The 20439-nt window shown below is 38.0% G+C and overlaps 2 protein-coding genes across 3 annotated transcripts; both read left to right on the top strand.

Moving 5' to 3' along the window:
* si:dkey-156n14.3 (zinc finger protein ZXDC) lies at positions 1 to 9388 on the top strand. The gene is made up of 9 exons (XM_057338595.1): positions 1 to 1951; positions 2036 to 2188; positions 2276 to 2354; positions 4188 to 4318; positions 4867 to 5037; positions 5132 to 6018; positions 6128 to 6382; positions 6569 to 6670; positions 8828 to 9388. The coding sequence occupies exons 1-9, from the start codon at positions 76 to 78 to the stop codon at positions 8912 to 8914; spliced, it is 3741 nt and encodes a 1246-aa protein (XP_057194578.1). The 5' UTR covers positions 1 to 75; the 3' UTR covers positions 8915 to 9388.
* Positions 9389 to 14348: 4960 nt separating this feature from the next.
* rae1 (ribonucleic acid export 1) lies at positions 14349 to 19332 on the top strand. Of its 2 annotated transcripts, XM_057337997.1 has the most exons (13): positions 14349 to 14414; positions 14781 to 14886; positions 14962 to 15066; positions 15156 to 15248; positions 15600 to 15686; positions 15951 to 16037; positions 16176 to 16247; positions 16390 to 16497; positions 16893 to 16999; positions 17088 to 17163; positions 17334 to 17528; positions 18328 to 18413; positions 19016 to 19332. In XM_057337997.1, coding segments are annotated over exons 2-13 (1107 nt in total). In that variant the 5' UTR covers positions 14349 to 14414; positions 14781 to 14796; the 3' UTR covers positions 19017 to 19332. The 2 variants fall into 2 exon arrangements, with proteins under 2 accessions (XP_057193980.1, XP_057193979.1); XM_057337996.1 differs by lacking the exon at positions 19016 to 19332 and having other exon boundaries at positions 18328 to 18417.
* Positions 19333 to 20439: the final 1107 nt, after the last annotated feature.

Below are 20439 nucleotides of genomic sequence, written 5' to 3'. Positions count from 1 at the left end.
TAAATGCATAGTATAAGTAGGTGAACTGGAAAACGAGTCACGAGAGTAATAAACATTCCTGAACATTGTGAAAAAATGTACTTGAGTAGACGTAATGTTATACCGGCCTATCAGGAAGAGGCACTCTTATGTGATGGGCGGGCCTTAATGTACTGCTGCTACAGGGACACAAAGATGGAAATCCAGGGGCTTACTGACAGCCAAAACACTAACTACCAACATGGCGCCCCGCTTCACGCGTTATTTTCTCAGCAGGGAACAGCTTCGGATACTTTTGCACGCGCACGTCAAACTGAAAATGCGATCTCAGATCTCTCCGAATCGATCGGCCTGGAAAGCGACGACAACAACAACCGGGCCAGGTCATCTCCGCTTCAGTTGATGGAAAATGGCAGTCTGTCTCTTCAAAACAGCCGCGGAAAGAAAAGTGATTTTCAATCCGCAGATGCCGAGCTCAGTGACGTGATTGCGAACAAACACAAGGCGTTTAACGAACTAGAACTACTACCCTCAGACTTCGAGAGGGCCGTTGAACATGAGGACGGCGATCTGCAAATGGCGCATCCCCTCCTAGACCCGGAGAGCTGTGAACAAAGCCACACTCCCGAGCGGACTCTAAACAAAACCGCTTCCTTGTCTAGCAAGAACTTGGAGGAACTCTACGCAGTTTTCAACATACTGCATAAAGAGAACGACAATAAGGAGCGAGATGTGACCTTGCCTTGTAAAGTAGAAGAGAATGGGTTTTCCATGTTTAAATCAAAGACGTTCGAGTTCCTATCAGATACAGACGAGAGCGTGAGCAAAACGTCATCGAATTCTATGCATTTGTCCAGCGATAGCAGTAACACGTCTGAAAGAATAAACCAAACTGTAAGGGCATGTCTTGAATCAGAGAATCAATATCAGATACTATCAGAGGAATCTGGGAGCGATCAAACCGCGTCCCCTGCAAAAATGACTGGCACTACTTTTGTACCAGAGAACAGGGTTGCTACTGACGCAACTGAAATGGATTTCATCAATTTGACAGGTCAGGAGCCCATCAGTAATGGGGACATTGACGGTACTTCAGAACCGGTGCATGAAACGTATTCTGGGACAATCATGATCAACAATCAAAGCATCATAGTTACTATTGAAAATGGAATATTGACCCTAGCCGCCCCGCCGGAAGGCTTCGCATACAAGGAGGATAAAATTCTAAGCCTAAAAGAACATTTGGGGATGAAAGACGATGAGGACCTTGTGCTGCTCAACTACGACGGGGGAAGTAAATCCATCGGTAAAATCAGCAATGTTGACTCCGGTCAGCAAGGTGATCTGAAAGCCGGACTGGTCAGCAGTGACTTAGAGTTGTCTTTAGCTGATGATTGTTCGCTCTCTGAAATAGGTGTTTCTCTTGACTCGTGTCCGTCAGTCAAGCAAGAGGAAAGAACAGTTTGTTTGATAGATGATGGAAGTATTATATGTCAGAATACACAAAGCAAAACGGTTACATCTGAAGAAGAGCTACAGCCTATAAACCTTTTAGCTGCAACAAGTTTGGCCAAGAAAGGTTCAGTTGTAAAGTATCAATGTCCCCAGCCGGATTGCTCTAGCACTTTTGACACCCGGCAAAGCCTCAAAGTTCACTTGGTCTTGCACACAGATGACCAGCGTCCCTTTAAGTGCACACTGGAGAGTTGTGGGTGGTCCTTCACAACGTCTTACAAACTCAAACGGCACCTGCAGTCTCACGACAAAGTGCGGCCTTTTAAATGTGAATGGGTAAATTGTGGTCGCTCTTTCACTACGGTCTACAATCTAAAAGCTCATGTTAAAGCACACGAGCAGGAAAACGCATTTGCCTGTGAAGTATGTAGCGAGAGGTTTCGCACCGCCACAAGACTCGCTAATCATCAGAGGACACACTTTGAACCCGAGAGACCACATAAGTGTGAATTCCCAGGTGAGTTTGAATGGTGTTTGCTATCAGTAACAGAACGAGCCGAAAATAATGCAATATTACATGTCTGTTTTTGTGCCCTCTCAGGGTGTGAGAAGACTTTCATCACCTTCAGCGCCCTGTTCTCCCACAACAGAACCCACTTCAGAGAAATGGGCCAGTTTTCCTGCACTTATCCTGGCTGTGATAAGCGATATGACAAGGCCTGTCGCCTTAAAATACACCTACGTAGTCACACAGGTACCAAAACAAATCCAGAGACAGGATATAAAGTTTCGTCACACCTATTTTCTTCAATATTCTCATGTGAGATTTTTTTTTTTTTAGGGGAGAGACCTTTTGTTTGCGATTCTGATTCCTGTGGGTGGACCTTCACCAGCATGTCAAAACTACTCCGGCACAAAAGGTGAGAAGCAGAAGATTAAAGTGATAGTTCACCCCAAAATGTAAACACCCTTAAGTTATTCCAAACCTGTATAAATATCTTTGTTCTACTGAACCCAATACAGATATGTTGAAGAATGTTTGTAACCAAAAAGTTGGAGCACTACCAGCCGCGGCTCGTCTGTATGGGCAGGTGGGGCAGTGCCCATCCCAAATATTAATCCACAGAAATATAGAACTGTATATAAACTGAATCTAGCAAGATTGTTAACTCGAAAATGTGTTCTGAATTATTCAACAAATAATTTCGGGGCTGCTTCTTTGTTATTTTAAGTCGCAAAATGAGACGAATATACGCGGAAATTTAGCGCTTGGCATCCGCAGGTAGGTTAGCGATGTAATGAACTTTAAGCAGGGCAGAGAAACCCTCAGCCCTCCCGAGCTCAACAGCGCCCCATGTTTTTCCAACGTAAATCTGTGGCGAGAAATGGAAGTGCAGCCTGGTCTGATAGACAGCCATATGGGCGGAATTGAGGCTTCCCCTCTGTTTTTTACGTCTGTAGTTCCAGACAAAGCTATTTCAATCCGCGTTAGTAAAGTGTATGTCAGTCTGCAGGAGTTCAGCAACTTAATCAATCAACACTGCGAGTGATGCAAATCTTCTTGACGATAATAATAAATCAAGTTTCTCCCTTAAGGAAATTAACCATGGTTTTATTATAGTAAAAGTGCATTACCCTGTTTTTGGCAGACTGATTGCCATTTATACACAGTTTAACTACACGTACCATTTTTAAACTATGCTTTCTATAGCACAATGCAGTAATCCTAATCTGCTAACATGAAGCAGCGACCAAATGCTTATGTAAATAAATTGCCATCGCATTATAAATTATAAGTCATTAAGTTTAAGTCCTTGTGAAAACCTTGTAAATGAATATAAAGTTAAGCCTGCAGTAAATATACAGAAGGTCTACATTCTAGAAACCATTTCAAAAGAATAAACAATAAAAGCTAATTACAAAATATTACAAAAACAAAAATTGTATATTAAATGTTTTTGTAAATACCTGTAAATGGCTCGTTTGTGTTTTATTAACCCAGACCCCAATGCAGTTCAGAGAACTTTGTTTTTTATGTGTTTATGTCAGACACAATAATAAAACATAGTTATGTGTATTTTAAGATTTCATTCAACATGTGATGGTAGAGCCTGCCAATCAACATTCGAGCGCCCCCATCAGGCTGAATTACGCTAAGACACTACACATCCTACAAAAGCGTTCTGTGTGTATCCAGTCATTTGAATGTTAAACTTAGACTTCAAGCTATTAATTTTATTTATCCTACGATATGATCCAGAATCTGCCCCACCTAAATTTATAGCCACGAGCCGCTACTGAGCACTACTATGGTAGTCAATGCTGCCCCAGACCTGTCTGGCTTTCTCCATTCACATATGCCTTTAGAGTTTAAAGGTCTGTGTGACATTTTGAGTGTTTCAGTAGGACTTAAAGGGACGGTTCACCCAGATAGAAATTCTAAATTCAAGTTCTTGGCCACCACTGACTACCATATCAGGAAAAATGACAGTGGTAGTCAAAACTGTTTGCTGTCCTACATTCTTCACAATATCTTCTTTTGTGTTCAACAGAACAGAAATTTATAAAGCAATTTTTCCATACAATGGTGGCCAAGAACTGTTTGGTTACAAGCCTTCTTCCAAATATCTTTCTCTGTGTTCATCAGAACTTTATACAGATTTGGAACAACTTTAGGGCGAGTAAATGAAGACAGAGTTTTCATTTTTGGGTGAATTGTCTCTTTAAGAGGTTTCTATCCAACTGTTTTTCAGGAAGCACAATGACGACAGGCGATTTGCATGTCCAGAGGAAGGCTGTGGGAAATCTTTCACACGGGCTGAACACCTGAAGGGCCACAGTATTACACACCTTGGCACCAAGCCATTTGAATGCCCTGTTGAAGGTCAGCATCTTAGATGTCGATTACCTCAACAACTGGAATGCTGTAATTATCTAATAGTGTGTTACTTTATCATATTACAATGAAAGAAACATGAATAAATCTAAATAATAAATATAGATAACTTTAGTTTAAAAAAAAAGCTTCAATTGGCTACGCTTTGCATATACTGATGTGAATGATTACTGCATTGATGCATTAAAACAAAAAATCCATTCCAAGTGATGATCTAACATTTTTTAAAACGTCATGTGAAACCTGTAAACACATTTTTAGAGATGTTTAAAGATGTTGATTGTAAATCAAATTATATTCATTTGCGATCGCATTCTGGGTGTGGCGACCCTGTCCGGCCATTCGTGATCACATTCCGGTGGAGTACCCATAAGGCTGTTTCATGTACTTTCAGTGTAATCTGTCGAAATGACAGATGCTTTTAGATTTTCCTGTCACTGCTACAACATTTTCTTGATAAAACCATGGTCTGTTTTTCTCCACTACACCACCTTTGAATTAAACCAATTGATCATGTTTTCTTTGTAAATGTACAGGTTGTGATGCTAAATTTTCAGCTCGCAGTAGTCTCTACATCCATTCTAAGAAGCACAGGCAGGATGGAGTGACTCTGAGGAGTCGCTGTCCTGTGTCCGGGTGCACCAAGCACTTTTCGTCACGCAGCAGCCTCAAGACCCACATGCTTAAACACCACAGTCTCAGTCCAGGTATACACATCAGTACTGTGGAGCAATATTTAGAGTTAAAGTCAAAGTCATGACGTTTGGTAACGTTGATTGTTTACTGTATCTCATCCCTCAGATGTTTTGAATCGGTTGGACAGCGCTGCTACTCTCACCCCCAGCAGTGAGCTTACAAGCACTTCACAGATGGTCAGTGCCTCTCCAGGCCCCGCAGGAGCAGAACTTAGCAGTCTTGACTTGTCCTCTCTCTTCTCCAGTGTCCCTGCATGTCCAGCAACCACAGCTATATCTGTGGGGCCTGGAAGCAACTCTGGGCCCACGTCCTTCTCCATGGACATGTCTCTGATCAACACTGGAATCCTGACAATAGATTCAGCCTCAGTTGGACAAGCTGTTACCGGTGCAAAGACTGTGGATCCCCTGATTTTAGCAACCGGGCAAGATATGGGGGTACATGTATTAGATGCAGGATTGGCCACTGGGGGAGGCGGAGGGGTTTTGCCCCATGCAATGTTGCATTTGGATGATGTACAAACTGTCAACCCTGAAGAGCTGGGAACACTGACAGCTCTGGCTATCCAAAGTACTTCATCATCAGGACAGCTCCACGCTCTGAGCTCCTGCAATGCCTTGACTGCAGAATCACCGTCAACTCTAGCTCCATCCCTCTCTTCTTCACTCACTCCGTCTCTTTCCTCCCTGACATCGGCTCTCCCTCCAGCGCTCAATTCTTCTCTTGTACCTTCTTTTTCTACCCCTCTTGCCTCTTCTCTCTCTTCGATGGCTCTGGCAGGGTCCCAGGTACCAGAGTTGCTTTCTCTTCAGACCAAGGCTGACCTAGCAGGCGACGAGACGGCAGTCGGCCCATTGTTGAACAGGGTGGAGGTCATGGACCAATCAGAACGTAGTAAGGGGATGTGTCCGTTTGTGTTCCCCAGCCACAATGGATCGTACAGTGGGCAGAAGACCACAGAAATGTCTTCCGTCACCCCCTGTCCTGTTATGGTTAGTTATTGTAGGAACTTACCTTTTTTTAGCGTTTTTAGTTCTTTACCAATTTAGTGACCTGGAAGTGTGAAAATGAATTTAAGTGTGATTATTGTTATGGTATTAGGAGAGCAGTGGATCAGCACGCACAGACTACAGGGCCATTCAGCTTGCCAAGAGGAGGAAACAGAAAGCCCCAGATTCTTCCACATGTACGTCACAGACTGGCCAAAGAAAGACGAAAATCGCCAAGAGCACCAGCTCTGCTCTGCCTACCACTTCAAGTGCTCATTTTAGAGAGGGAACAGCTACAGGAAATGGTGACATACCCATACGGGATCCAGTGACTGGTGCGCAATTTGTCCAGATTCAGCTGCTGCAGGTGAGAAGATGGAAGGCATTTGTGTTCTTTATGCATAAGAATAGGCTTGGATTCAATTATATGCACTGGCAAATTTGCACAAATCTTCCACAAGATCAGCTATTCCTTCCTAAGTCAGTCAAATTGATAACTGATGCAATTCAGACACCAGAGTTCAGTATACTGATTTGTGCGTTTTTGTTTCAGGATGACCCTGCCACTGATGGAGCCTTGGCGTTCCAGCTGACTTCCCAGACCTCATGTTCGCACTCTCAGCTCACCGTAGATCTGCCAGTTAACATCTTACAGGTTCATACTGCATTACTCATAGCCATTGCATCACAAAAGGATTCGTTTCAGTGGCTAGAATGTGCTCAAGCTTTCTTGTGTTTATTAACCTGAGTTTTTTACTTCAGAAGAAGCAGTACAAGCAATAGACAAGTAGTACATAGAGTACAAGCAACAGACAAGCAGTACATACCGCATTGACTACTGAATCATATGCCAACATCGTCTCCATATTGGACAGGGCGAGACTGCCTTAAACATTCAAGTAAACAAGAGCTGCGTCTGAATTAAAAGTGTTTAATTGTTCCAAAAAGTGCATATATCCATGCTAAAGTCATCCATAAGACTGTCAAAACATGTCTTCTGAAGTGGAACTACATTTGTGAGAGAAACCCAATAATATTGTGAGCTTGTAGCAGAGATAGGTTGCATTACAATTTGAATTTGATATAGATAAGAGAACTGCATCCAATACGTTCAGTATATCCAGTATCAGGGGAATTTGAGACAGGTGGGACCAAGTTTTTGCATGCAAGTCTCGAGTTAAGACAATCGAGTCCAAGCCCTCAAGTTTAATCTTCAGGTCTTTAACAAGTCATGAGTTCTCTTTCCCCAAATCAGTTTCACTGTATTAAATAGTATAGTAAATTAATATTCATGTCAGAAAGGCTTCACAATGTTTTATGAGATGAAGTTCAGACTATTTGGTAGAAATAGTGGTAGAAATTTACTTCACACACCTGATTGAAGATGTTGCTTATAGACAATAGCTGTATGGGACACACCAGCTATTCTAACCATGCTGATTTCGGGTCTGACCCCTATTCCTGTAATATTCTCCGTTTTTATTATAATATACTGAAGAAGATGGTATTTAGGGACAAATTAAGTTATAAAATTGTTGTTCTTTTGTCTTGAATAATATATTTTTTTATCACAAACGGAATGCAATTTTCATTAAATGGTACATTGTATAAATTAAATGATTTATTGTTGTAAATTAATTATTAACTTTCCAAAAAAATTAAGAATACACCAAAAAACTAAATGTATGATTTAATTGAACAACATTAAGGTGAATCAATAATATCAGGATTTTTTTGGGGGGGATTAATTATCATGTTAAATAATGCATTGACTATCAAACTGCCATATTTTAACATCATTTTTGTAAGACTGTAGAAAGTAAGAAAATATTTTCTGGCATATGAATGACTGGGCAATGTTTTTTTAGTTGTAAGAAATTGTACACTCTTTTCTTCATTATCTCTACCTTTCTCTAACTCTCTGTCCTTCAGTCTGTCTAACTTTTGCACCAGTTCGCTCTCCAAAATAAAAACATTAAAAACCCCTTTAAATTTGCCACCTCGCTCCATCTGACGTTCCTCCATTCAAATGAAAAAGCTGACCACCTCATGCTTACGAAGAGCTACCACGCATGCACAGAAATGTGGATGTTTAAACATATGTACATCTATTTTGCATTTTAACGTAGATAATGATCATTTGATGCCAGGTTATTAGGGATATGCACTCGAAGCGTGAGGGAGACCAGGAAGAATAGTGAGCATTATCATTTCCTACACGATTGGACTCGTTTGAGCTTAATAAAACGTCCTAAAATTAAGGTTGGAAGGTTTATAATTGCTGCCTCCAATAGTTAAAATATTTAAAATGTATTATTAACAGTTTACTAGCACTTGTGTCTAATTTATGGACTAACTGTCCGACATATGAAATAAACATTATGTGGTTTAAAACACTGAACATTTTTGATAAATGACAATTGCGCACCGCACAGTGGGCGCTGTGCGGTGCCAGAGAACAGCCGACCGTGATCGCAACTTCGATGTTTGGTTTTAAAATATATAAAGACTTGACTAAATAATGTCTAAATATATAAAGTCATAGTGTACGAGGCTAAGTCAAGTCACGAGTCGTCTTTGATTTTGTCGAGTCAAGTTGCAAGTCATGAGACTCAATTCCACAACCCTGATGTGTGAACCAATGAGATTCAACACTATCGACGTGGAGCCGGTGTGCCGCCATACTTCTATTGTCTGTACATGACTGCTTGTTGGGAGCTAGAGTTGTGTACTATGCTATATGTAATATGTTTAAAATGTGTAGAGACATATTTTTAAACCATTTTTATGTACTAGATATGTTTACTTACAGGAACCCACAGCTATGACTGAAGATGAAAATGGCTCTGATAACTCCCAGTTTACTGGCAGCACCATCAACCTACAAGATTTGGAATAACAATAGAAGTGCTACTCAACAATCATCTGTGACCCCTCCTACAAACTAACAACTGACTATGGTCTTTAACTGTATTTATCTTTAGTCAGCCTGATTCGACTCAAGGTGAATATTTATTTGCCTTAAGTCATCAGAGCAGTGGTATGTATGGATGCCGAATTGTTGAGATGTGCTGATGGAAGCTCCAGGTTCCATCGTGGCCCGGGTCATATTCCTAACCTTTCTGCTACTGTAGATACCAATAAAAAATTACAGTGTTCATAAAAAAATGCCTTAAATCTTGATTGACAGCTATGGAGCAAATTCTGATGTTTCAGTGTCTATTTTTGTATGATTTTGTAAAGTGAGAAGCTATGGTTCATATATGTAAAAACAAGGTTTGTTCTACTTTTTTTATAAAATCAAGATTTTGAAACTTATTTATTAGGTTTGGTTTACTTTGAAACAAGTTAATAAAATTTTACATTGAAATGGTTTGGGGTGTCATATTTACATTGCCTGTTTTCTTTTTTATGATGATGAGGACTGCATTATTATATCACACATAATTATTGCTGCAAACATTTGTGATGTTTTAAAAATATGCAATGTTACTGGAAAGGCTTATTATAATCATGAACATTTTAGTCACTCAAACAATATTTTGTAGACACATTATTTTCTCCGTGGGGTCATTTGATTTTTCTATAAAAAGAAACTCAGAAACTAAAGCAAGTACTTTTAAACTGTGTTGCTTTAGAAAGACAAATACATTAGTAAATGCAAGTCTAATTTAATATTTACTATGGCATATGTGAATCTCACCATAGTAGATAAGTATATTACAGTATTTTTACAGTATAATTCACACTACAGAATACTGTATTAGTATGAACAAAGTATTTTTTATAAAGCGAATGTTGCTTACAGGTGTGCATACGCACGGTTTTAGAATTCTGAATATTTTTTTGGCGTACGCTATTTTTGGCTTTCGGGCTTAGTAAGGATCCTGTAAGCAACATTCGCTTTATAAATCACAGATCCCCTGCAACTGTGCGTACGTGAATCACCTTCACATCCAGCCCTGTACACGCCTTACTAAATGTGTACGTGCGCCAAAAAATATTCAGATTTATAAAACCGTGCGTAAGCACACCTGTAAACAGAGGCGGATTAACCATATGGGCAATTGGGCAAGTGCCCAGGGGCACCAAGACTTTAGGGGCACCAAATAAACCCGCAATACAAAATATATATTTTTTATAAATGTACATAAGCACTTGTTTTTTAAGACTTAAATCACGTATCTGCGCTAAATAGGCGTGGCACCATGTGCGGGAATACCCCCACTTTCAGATAAAAATGGTTCTGTCCTCCGCACTTTTTCGACACACCTCCGCCAATATTCCCGCCCATGTTATCTGGTTAGTTACATAGATTTGAGTGAATTAACATTCAGCCAATCACAAGTGACTGCTATTAGGCGAGTCGTCTTTCGTGTAGCCTACACTTTAATCTTCAAACAGATGGAAGCGGGAACGATGCAGAGCGCATTGTTGTAGCGGAGACTAAAAATGCGGGGATTAGCACTGATTAATAAAGGTATATATACATGGCATGCGTCAGAAATAAGATGTTATAGTGCCGATAATGTATGCTAATAATAGTACGTGGAGGTAAAGGCCACTATTTAAGTTCCAAACCTGGGTTTTAAAGTGAAAGTGAAGAACGGTCGGTGTCATCACTATAGCAATCAATTCATATGTGTCCTTTTTAGTGGAGTACACTTTTATCTTAGTACTTATGTGATCGTTTAGTAAGAAGAATATACACATACTGTGCTTAAATAGAGCGTTTGAATAGCTGTATAGCAGTTAAAATAGTAACAATAACGTTTCATGTTATTTTTATGAATAACCTTGTATACATTGTAATCTGGTGAATGCCACTTTGGTGAATTAAAGTCCCAATGTCTTGAAAATCTGTACATTGTTCCATTGTGAATACATACATGCAAACTATAGTGTGTGTGTGTGTGTCCCTTTACCCCCATTTTGTGGCACGCACAACATTTACACTTGTTAAAAAAATTTGTGATTTTTTTAAACTACATCAAAACCTGAAATGTAACATTACAACAGAAAGCAGGTGCCCCTTAACTACAGTAGGCCTAATTGTTAAAAATACTTAATGAAAAAGAGTTGTTTTTGTGTTATATTCTACAAAAGTGTCATGTTAATGTATAATTCTTGTAAAATAGTATATTGTAAATTGCTGAGTTTCATTCTTATAAAATCTTTTAATGAGTGGATTCTTGCATGTGGGTTGATGGGGGGGCACCTCTGGGGCTGTTGCCCAGGGGCACCATGAGGTCTTAATACGCCTCTGCCTGTAAGCAATATTAGCTTTATAAATCACAGATCACCTGCAAGTGTGCGTACGTGAATCAGCCTCATATCCCGCCCTGTACACGCCCATTTTTCCCCATAAATAGTCATGGTAAAAGTTATCATACACTTTCAAGATCTTCTCAAAAAGAGAAAACTAAAGGAATAAAGAACAAACAAATAATGAAAAAGAGTTTCTCTTTTAAAATGTATTTTTGTTAAATAATGCATTTCATGATTTGCAAATAAGTTTTATTTTAATACGCTAACCACAACCATAGGCTAAACACAGTTTCAAAGCCACACAATTTACGATGTTTTAGTTACTTTTTATTCGGCAATTTGACATGGGAGGATCGCCACCCGATCTACTGACAGACGTCGGAGCCTCTTGAACAAGCGTCTCATGTGCGTTTCGGGTTAAAGAACGTGTTTCTTAATGTGACAACTAAAAACCAACATAAAACGCGGGACATTTTCTTATTATACCACGGTCTTTTTGAATACTCGATTCTGATAGGCTGTAAGGTGTGCATTAAAACCCTTTAACGCACAAGTAGCTCCAGTAAATTTATAAAATAACTGTAATTTTCACCTGTTTGATCTAAAATTTCACTGTAAACATCAATAAAATATTTAACTTAAATATGAACACGGTATAAGCGAGATAATCCACAGCTAGCCGTGCGTTAAAGGATTTTAATGCACTTTGCAGAGGCAACCACCCTCCACGTAAAAGCGGATTGTTTTTCATTTCGTAGTGCCATATTCATGTTTATATTAAGATTATCAAGAATAAGGTGGGAAAGTCAGATTTGAAAAATGCTCGTATTTTTTTAAATAATACAATTCATTGCCTTGTATTTAAGATTACTTCATTTAAAATGGAGAATGCACAATACATTTACATTTTTTTTACATTTTTAAACATTAATCTTATATTTTATTAATATTTCCCTTTATTTCTGTTCATTGTGAAAACATACTAGAGTTGTTATACAAAAACAATTTTAGATGTGTTAAAATAGTTTTGAAAGAAGGATTGTTTTTGCAAGATGTGTGACATTTTTATTGTTGTGTGAAGGTTTTGTGTGTAGTTTAGTGAAAAGGGCCATAGTGTCGTATAGTGTACCCTTGTAAACTAACGGTACTGTTTAGCGTGTTGACAAAATGTTTATATGCTCTCCTACTTGTAAGTCGCTTTGTATAAAAGCGTCTGCCAAATAAATTAATGTTAATAAAATGTTAATGTCAAAGATTTTGTGTTAGCAATATAAAAAAGCTAGTGAAATGAAATTAATTTCTCCGTCTTAAATTTTTGACATTTTATCAAGTCGTTTTATTTGTAAATGTTAATGAAACAACTATTGTCTGCTAATTTTTTTGTGTTTAAAATTTTGTGTTTAAAAATGTTACAGGTTTTTTCATTACATATTCATTTCTATGAACTAATTATGTATGTCAAAGCAAAAACATTTTCACATTGCTTGTTTTTTAGGCATCCTCCAGAAAGCATGGTGTGGAATTAAACGGCCTTCCATTGTCTCTGTTGCTGCTCGGGCATCGAAGTGGAGTCACAGCAGGATGAAATTTGCTGCTACTTTAACTGAGCCAGAATTTGATACCTGCATCTGCATAAATACAATGTTAATACGTAATAAAACCTAAAGTCAATTTTGGCAATTAATATTCTCTAAAAAGTAAAGGGCATGGGACATGGGAAGGTATGTTTCCCTTGTATTATTCAGAGCCCACACAGGGGGTACAGAAGCTAAACATACTGTTACAGCATCTCCAATGTAGAACAGTTACTGAGATTTACAATAATGAACTTTCTCCATGCTGAAAAGAGCCAAAAAAGACTAGTCAGCTACTGGAGTCATACTAAAGTTTGTACATTTGTTATATACCGCATTTTAAAAGAAATCATATAGATGCTCAAGACTGAGTTGTTGATGGAGCTTTTTGTGAAGTCTTTTATAAGTACACAAGAAAACTGTCTTTTTGATGTTTTTTATTGCTTTTGTTTATGGGCGACTGAATTTCAAAATAAAGCCAGAACACCTTTGCATAAGTTTCTAGTTATTTGTGTTATTTCTAAACCAGGCAGCTCTATATCAATGAACACATTAATGATGAGTTGGGTAGGGCGCTTGTTTAATGCAAGAATGATCTTTTCCATGTCAAGGCATCACAAGTTTTTGACTTCATAAGCAAATGCTACTCAAAACGATTAAGAGTACAGGTATGATGAACAATTTGGATGTGTGTGCATACTAGGAAGAAGTTTTTTGTTCAAAACGTGAGAAGAATGTGACAGTGGAGTGGATATGAAGGAAGTGGTGTGGATTTGAGACCGCAGCAGCTAATACAATGTGCACCAATGGCTTTATCACCCCCAGCTGCATGAGAGAGTTGACATGCCAACAGCTTAATATTTGATTGAGGCTGAGGACAGAAAACTGTTTATACATTGCATTCATTACAATAATATAAAAACAAAAGTTTTTATACATTACAAAAAAATAAGCAAAAACTAAAATGTTGGCATATTAACAGCCTATCCAACACATTCAGTTACATTTTTATTTCTACAACACAAACATTAAAGATTTTCCAAATCTGTAAAAAGCCCCAGTGAGTGCCATAGCTTAAACATGTTCATGTTTGTGGCATTTTACACACTTTTAAAATGTGCTGGTAAAATTATATATTGCTGTTTATCAATATTTGTTATATGGGCCCTCATAAAAAATTAGGGCTGTTAATTTAATGTGTTAATTCACTGTGGATAATTTCCCAAATATGATGTGTTTGCTACATATCTTCCTACCATTCGATTCATCAAATTGAATGGAGGTACCCATTGATTACCGCATTGGTTTCTGTCCGTACAGTCAATATAGGTACCGCCATTGTTTGGTTACCAACATTTTTCAGAATATCTTCTTTTCATTCAGCTGAAGAATGAAGGTCATAAAGGTTTTGTGAGTAAATGATGACAGAAATTTCATTTTTGGGTGAACCATATAAATTAGCCCTACCTACCACACTCCAGTTCAGTAGGTGGCGGTAATACGAATTCTACACCGATGTACCAAAAGGCTTAAAACACAAGAAGAATTTAGCACGACGTGAGTTGCCTTTTTGCAGTGGAAACCGGGTTTATAGAACAAAACGATTAAATCTTATAAGTGTATTTGGCTGTTAGATTTTTTTATGTCGTAGTCTTTAATGTAGATGCTGTCGGGGGGTTAACTGAAATTCTTGAGGACAACTAGAGAGCGTTTGTTTGGCGCGAATGTGGTGTTTGGGGTTGTGTATCTGTATTTCTTAAACGGGATTTACAGACTACCTGTTTGATATTGAACGATTTCAATTTGTTTTATTATACGTGTTATTAGGAGAAATATTAGTTTGCTCAACTCCGTTTTGTTGTTGTAATTGACATGTTGTAAAAGCCATGCATGTAATTATGCTATACATTCTTGTTTTATCAGCTGGTAACGGACTGAAATGAGTTTATTCGGGACGACCACGGGCTTTGGGGCCGGGACAACAGGCGTATTTGGTAACGCCACCACAGATAGCCATAATCCAATGAAGGTACAATGAACACGAATATAATAACCAGATAATAGAAGCTAATGATATTGATTATAATATTATCGTTGATAATAGGATGTTGAGGTGACATCTCCGCCCGATGACAGCATAAGTTGTTTGGCTTTCAGTCCCCATACGATGCCTGGAAACTTTCTAATTGGCGGCTCATGGGCCAATGACGTAAGCCTTTGGTTTCATATGAAAACTTTGATTGTTGTCGGAAGACGTGTTTGCATTTTGATCTGCCTATGTTTTTCCTATAACCTCAGGTGCGATGTTGGGAGGTTCAAGATAATGGTCAAACCGTCCCTAAAGCCCAGCAGATGCACACAGGCCCAGTGCTGGATGTGTGCTGGAGTGACGTAAGATCATAAGGCTGTACTGTAGTGTCTGTATGTTGTAAACCATCTCAAGCAAGGGACAAATGCTATTAAGATTTTAGAGAGATCATTTATGCTAAAAAAATTCAAATTTGCTTTACAAAGAATAAATAATCCCCTTGTGCGCAAATTACTGAAAGATATGAATGAATTAGCAGTGAATCGAAACATTTAATTCTAAAGATTTTCACCCCAATGAATATTGAGATTTATTTTTTTAAAGTGTTCCTGTTTGTGATATTGTGCTAGTGCAGTACTACATGTGACTTGTGTTGTGATACATTCTTTTGCCTTGCTTTGCTTTGTTGTGATGTTGTTTATTTTTCCAAACAGGATGGTAGTAAAGTTTTCACAGCCTCCTGTGACAAAACCGCTAAGATGTGGGATCTGAACAGCAATCAGGCCATCCAGATAGCGCAAGTAAGCAAACTTTTTACATTTCTGTTGACAGTTTGTGTAGTGTGCTAAGTACATCTATGTAAAGACTCGCAGAACTCATAAGTTCACCCAAAAATGACAAATGATTTTTCCAAAACCTGTATATGACTTTTGAGAAATGAGATATTTTGAGAAATGATCTCAGTGGTTTTGTGTCCATACGATGGAAGTCAGTGTGAGAAAAGGAAGAATTCAGTGTTGGTTTATAGTGTGATCAACAGGTGTTAAATTCCTTCCTTTGCTCAGCATGATGGCCCAATCAGGACAATTCACTGGATAACCGCCCCAAACTATAGCTGTGCCATGACTGGTAGCTGGGACAAAACACTGAAGGTGCTGACACTGCCATCCTCTTTACCTTAATGACTATGTCTATGACTATACAGAGCTGCTTTTCACGTGTGATGTGTTCAACAATCTTGAGATGAGCACTAAGGTATCCTCTTATTTTCGTTTTTTTTTTTTTGCCAGTTTTGGGACACGCGTTCCCCAAATCCAATGATGTCTCTGCAGATGCCAGAGAGATGTTACTGTGCCGATGTGGTAATGTAATCTTATTTAAACCTACACGTTCTCATTATTTTACAATTAAGTCGAAGGAGTATAAGCTGAATATATATCTCAGTGAAAAATGTATGGAGAGCTTTTTTAAATGACAAAGCACTCAAGGACTTTTGTTTTATAGGTATATCCTATGGCGGTCGTGGCCACTGCAGAACGTGGTCTTATTGTATACCAGTTGGAAAATCAGCCCTCAGAGTTTCGACGTATAGATTCACCTCTGAAGCATCAGGTAAGTGTCAGTTCATTCCTAATGTCAACACAGTTATTTTTCTCATTTGTTCATGCATGTTATCACTTGTTGTAATGTGATATTTGACACAAAATGCTCAAGTAGTAATGAGATTTGAAGTTACCGTTGTAATATTTGAGTTTAGCGTTGATTTGCATTCTGTTTAAATTTTGTTGAATATGCTGAAAAAAGTTTTTATTTCTCACAAACTGTTGATTACATTTGCTCTTATGCATGCCTTGCATAAACATTTCTGTCCTTTTTTCCCCTTTTTCTGCTGATTCTTGGAATGTTGAGTGGTCCGTTTTACTTTTTATCTTAACCAGTGCCGAACCTCTGAAAATACTAGTGTACACATTTCTGATGTGTTTTACCTTGTGCGTTTTGTTTAACAGCATCGTTGTGTGGCTATCTTTAAAGACAAGCAGAATAAGCCTACTGGTTTTGCACTGGGCAGCATCGAAGGGCGCGTTGCCATTCACTACATAAGCCCACCCAACCCGTGAGTCTGTGTCTAAGCTTATCATTTTTGTACAGTTTTTCGTCAAAATATGAAGTAACATGTCTTGTTTGTGTACTTTCTCACTCAGAGCCAAGGACAATTTTACCTTTAAGTGCCACAGGTCAAATGGAACTAACACCGCCACACCCCAAGATATTTACGCTGTGAGTATTCTTTTTTGGGGGGGGAATTTAGTGTAGTCTAAGGTGGACCAGTGTTGCTCTCCCAAAGACTGTATTCAGCAATGTTATTGTACTCTGAAGTAACTGGAAGAGATCACTCTGTCCCTACTTTGCCCCTTGTTCTATCTCAGATTGAGTTCTTTTTGTTTCAGGTGAATGCTATCTCATTTCACCCTGTCCATGGTACTCTGGCGACAGTAGGTTCTGATGGCCGCTTCAGTTTCTGGGATAAAGATGCTCGTACTAAGCTTAAGACCTCTGAGCAGTTAGATCAACCAATAACAGCTTGTTGCTTCAATAACAATGGAAACATATTTGCATACGCTTCCAGCTATGACTGGTCTAAGGTAAAATTTCAGTACATTTATCTATAATTTGTCCACGTTTAAGTTGGCCAAGAATTAGAAAATAGAATAGAAATAGAATTTTTTTATTTAACGTGCATAAATCCATCAAAAGCTTCTGTTATCCATGTAGGATAAGTGATGTATATGTATGATAGTTGGAACGTAATACACACACACACACACACATATCCGTCTACATATGACAACTTTAATATTTCAATAATTCAAATATTTTCGTAAAATACATATTTTAGTCTGAATTGTTGTGCTTGCATTATAAAGTAACTATCTTATTCCCATAATTCAATGCTCCTTCAGTTTCATCAAGGTCTGCCTTTGTAACTGTTTTTGTGACTTGTAGTGGCAAAAATTACACATTGTGCGTTGTAATTATCCTAAATTTAAGTTTATAATCACTTATTTTTATATACACATAAGCCCTTATGTGTCCCACAGTTGCCTGCGTGTATCCCTGTTACGGGATAAATTTGTCGCATTACACAATCTAATAATCCTTCAAATTGTGACACTGATAAATATCATTAGAACCTTTTTACAGTGAGGGCGGATAGAAAGTAAATAATCTAAATACATTTTCTCAATTTTTACACAAAATTGCTTGTGTGAAGTTCTTGCATCTGTTCTGCCTTTCTAGCATTGTTTTTTGTTTGTGATTTTAGTATTATCCAAGTTACAGGAAGATGACCACTTATCTTATGAAACAAGTATTTTTCTGTCTTGATAATTCCTTAATAGTGTGATTCCTGCTCACTTATGTTTTTTTTCGGCTGTGTCACAGGGACACGAATACTACAATCCCCAGAAAAAAAATTACATCTTCTTGAGGAATGCTGCTGAGGAGCTGAAGCCTCGGAACAAGAAATGGTGAGAGCGGAATATACCATGGGGACAGTGTCTTTCACCGGCAAGGGTTGGGGACAGGCGCGCTGCCTTCCTTGCGTTGCACTTTCCTTTCTGTGCATTTGGTCTCTTTCTGAGGCGTTTGGTATATAAAATGCTTTAGTTATTGAGGAAGGCTGGTTGTGTTTGCTTCTAATAACAGAGATCACAATTAGAAAAAAATATTGTTTCATATAAGCTTTAATATCAAATGGTGTATAGAAGACTTTTTTCAGTTAAAATTAAATGTTAAGGTCGAGAGTGAATAAATTGACTGTAATGGTGAGTCATCTGTTTTCTGATGAAAAGCCATTGTTAGGAAATGGTACCTTTAAACGCTTCTTGCCAGAAATGAATATTTCTGTTTGCAGTGGTTTACTAATGATGTTCATCAGTATTTATTCAGTTAATTTCTCAATAGATGAGAATTGACACTTCCAAAATGTGGAAGAACTGGAATTGGCCACAGAATAATGTCAGAAAATAAAGATTTTCTAAATGTTAAGTTTCATGCCTCTTTGAATCGTGTACACCAATGTATTTGAAAGAATGCCATATTGACTGACACCTGCTCCTCCTGTCTTTAGATACGTCAAGCTTCATCACTCGGAAGACCTGCATTATTGTGTAAATATGGGAGAGAGACCCCCATTTGGCTTTCACCTGGACCAATGGCGTGCCAATGCTATTTTTACGGACCAATCAGAAGGGGCCAACTGCTTATAAGCAATGGTGATGTGAGCAGTGGCTTTTGAGGCATGCTTTAGTATTCTTGGTGTAGTTTAATGTTTTCTTAATGAAGGTCTTCTCTACTTGCCACCCTTTTTTTATACTGCGTTCTAAAAATGCATTTTGGGTTCCCTGCTTGGTTTGTGTAACCAACAATAAATCTCTCCAGAGCTTTGTCTGCATTTTGATTTTTCTTGTCAAGGCCAAAAATGGAAATTAAAATATATAGGTAAAGGTGAATATGTAGGTGCATATATTTCATGTAGGTGCATATATTCCATATAGGTGATCATCGTAGAATAGTGTTTACATGTAAAAAAAAAGAAATGCACACAAAGCACTCATATACACTCAACGGCGACATTAGAGTTTGTCCAAAAAAACAAACTCTAATGTTTAGAGTTTTACCCCCCAAAAAAACTTGAACGTCATAATTTATTCACCCTCATGTTGTTCCAATCCTATATGTGACACTTTCTTCTGTGGAACACAACAGATGTGAGAAATGTTTTTGTGTCCATAAAATAGAAGTCAATGGAGGGCAGTGTTATTTGGTTACCGACATTGTTTTTTGTTCTGCCAAAGAAAGTCATAAAGATTTGGATTGACATGAGAGTGAGTATATGTTTAACGATTTTTTTAAGATAGCCATTTGTTTTGAACCGTGGGTTATCAAAGAGGCAAATTTTATTTTTCTTTGTGCTTTAATGTAAATCACGCATCTAAACTTTCTCTGTTAAAGTCCAAAAACATCTAATATACCACTTTTTCTTGTCAAACAGACAATTTAAAATGATTATTTTATTTTAAGATTATTTTAAAATGTTGTCAAGCAAGATGTGATCTTTCACACTTCATCAGATTATTTTTAAGGATGAGTATTTGGGCTTCCAGGATAAATCAATATCACACAATATCATGGTAACTGGGATTTCATAGCCACACTTGTCAGATCAACAGGTTAGTTATTTAATCATGTGCATCTTTATTGGACTGAGATGATGGAAATCTAGGTGAAAATAGGATGCATTAATGCAATAGGGGCTGCAAAGAATTTCTTAAATATGACAAATTGCTTAAATATGGGCTGTTGTTTTACCAAAATCTATAAAATAGCATGTAAACTGCATGTATTCTCATTGACAATCTTGAATGCTATATAGCTAATACAACCAACAAAAGAACAAAATGTATTTAAACAGCAGTTTCATAGCCATAATACATCCTATATTAGGATATTAAAGGGATAGTTCACCCAAAAATGAAAATTCTTTCATCATTT

This window comes from Triplophysa rosa, linkage group LG7, assembly GCF_024868665.1.
Source record: "Triplophysa rosa linkage group LG7, Trosa_1v2, whole genome shotgun sequence".
NCBI classification, from domain to species: domain Eukaryota; kingdom Metazoa; phylum Chordata; class Actinopteri; order Cypriniformes; family Nemacheilidae; genus Triplophysa; species Triplophysa rosa.
This window is presented reverse-complemented; position numbering and strand designations above follow the sequence as displayed.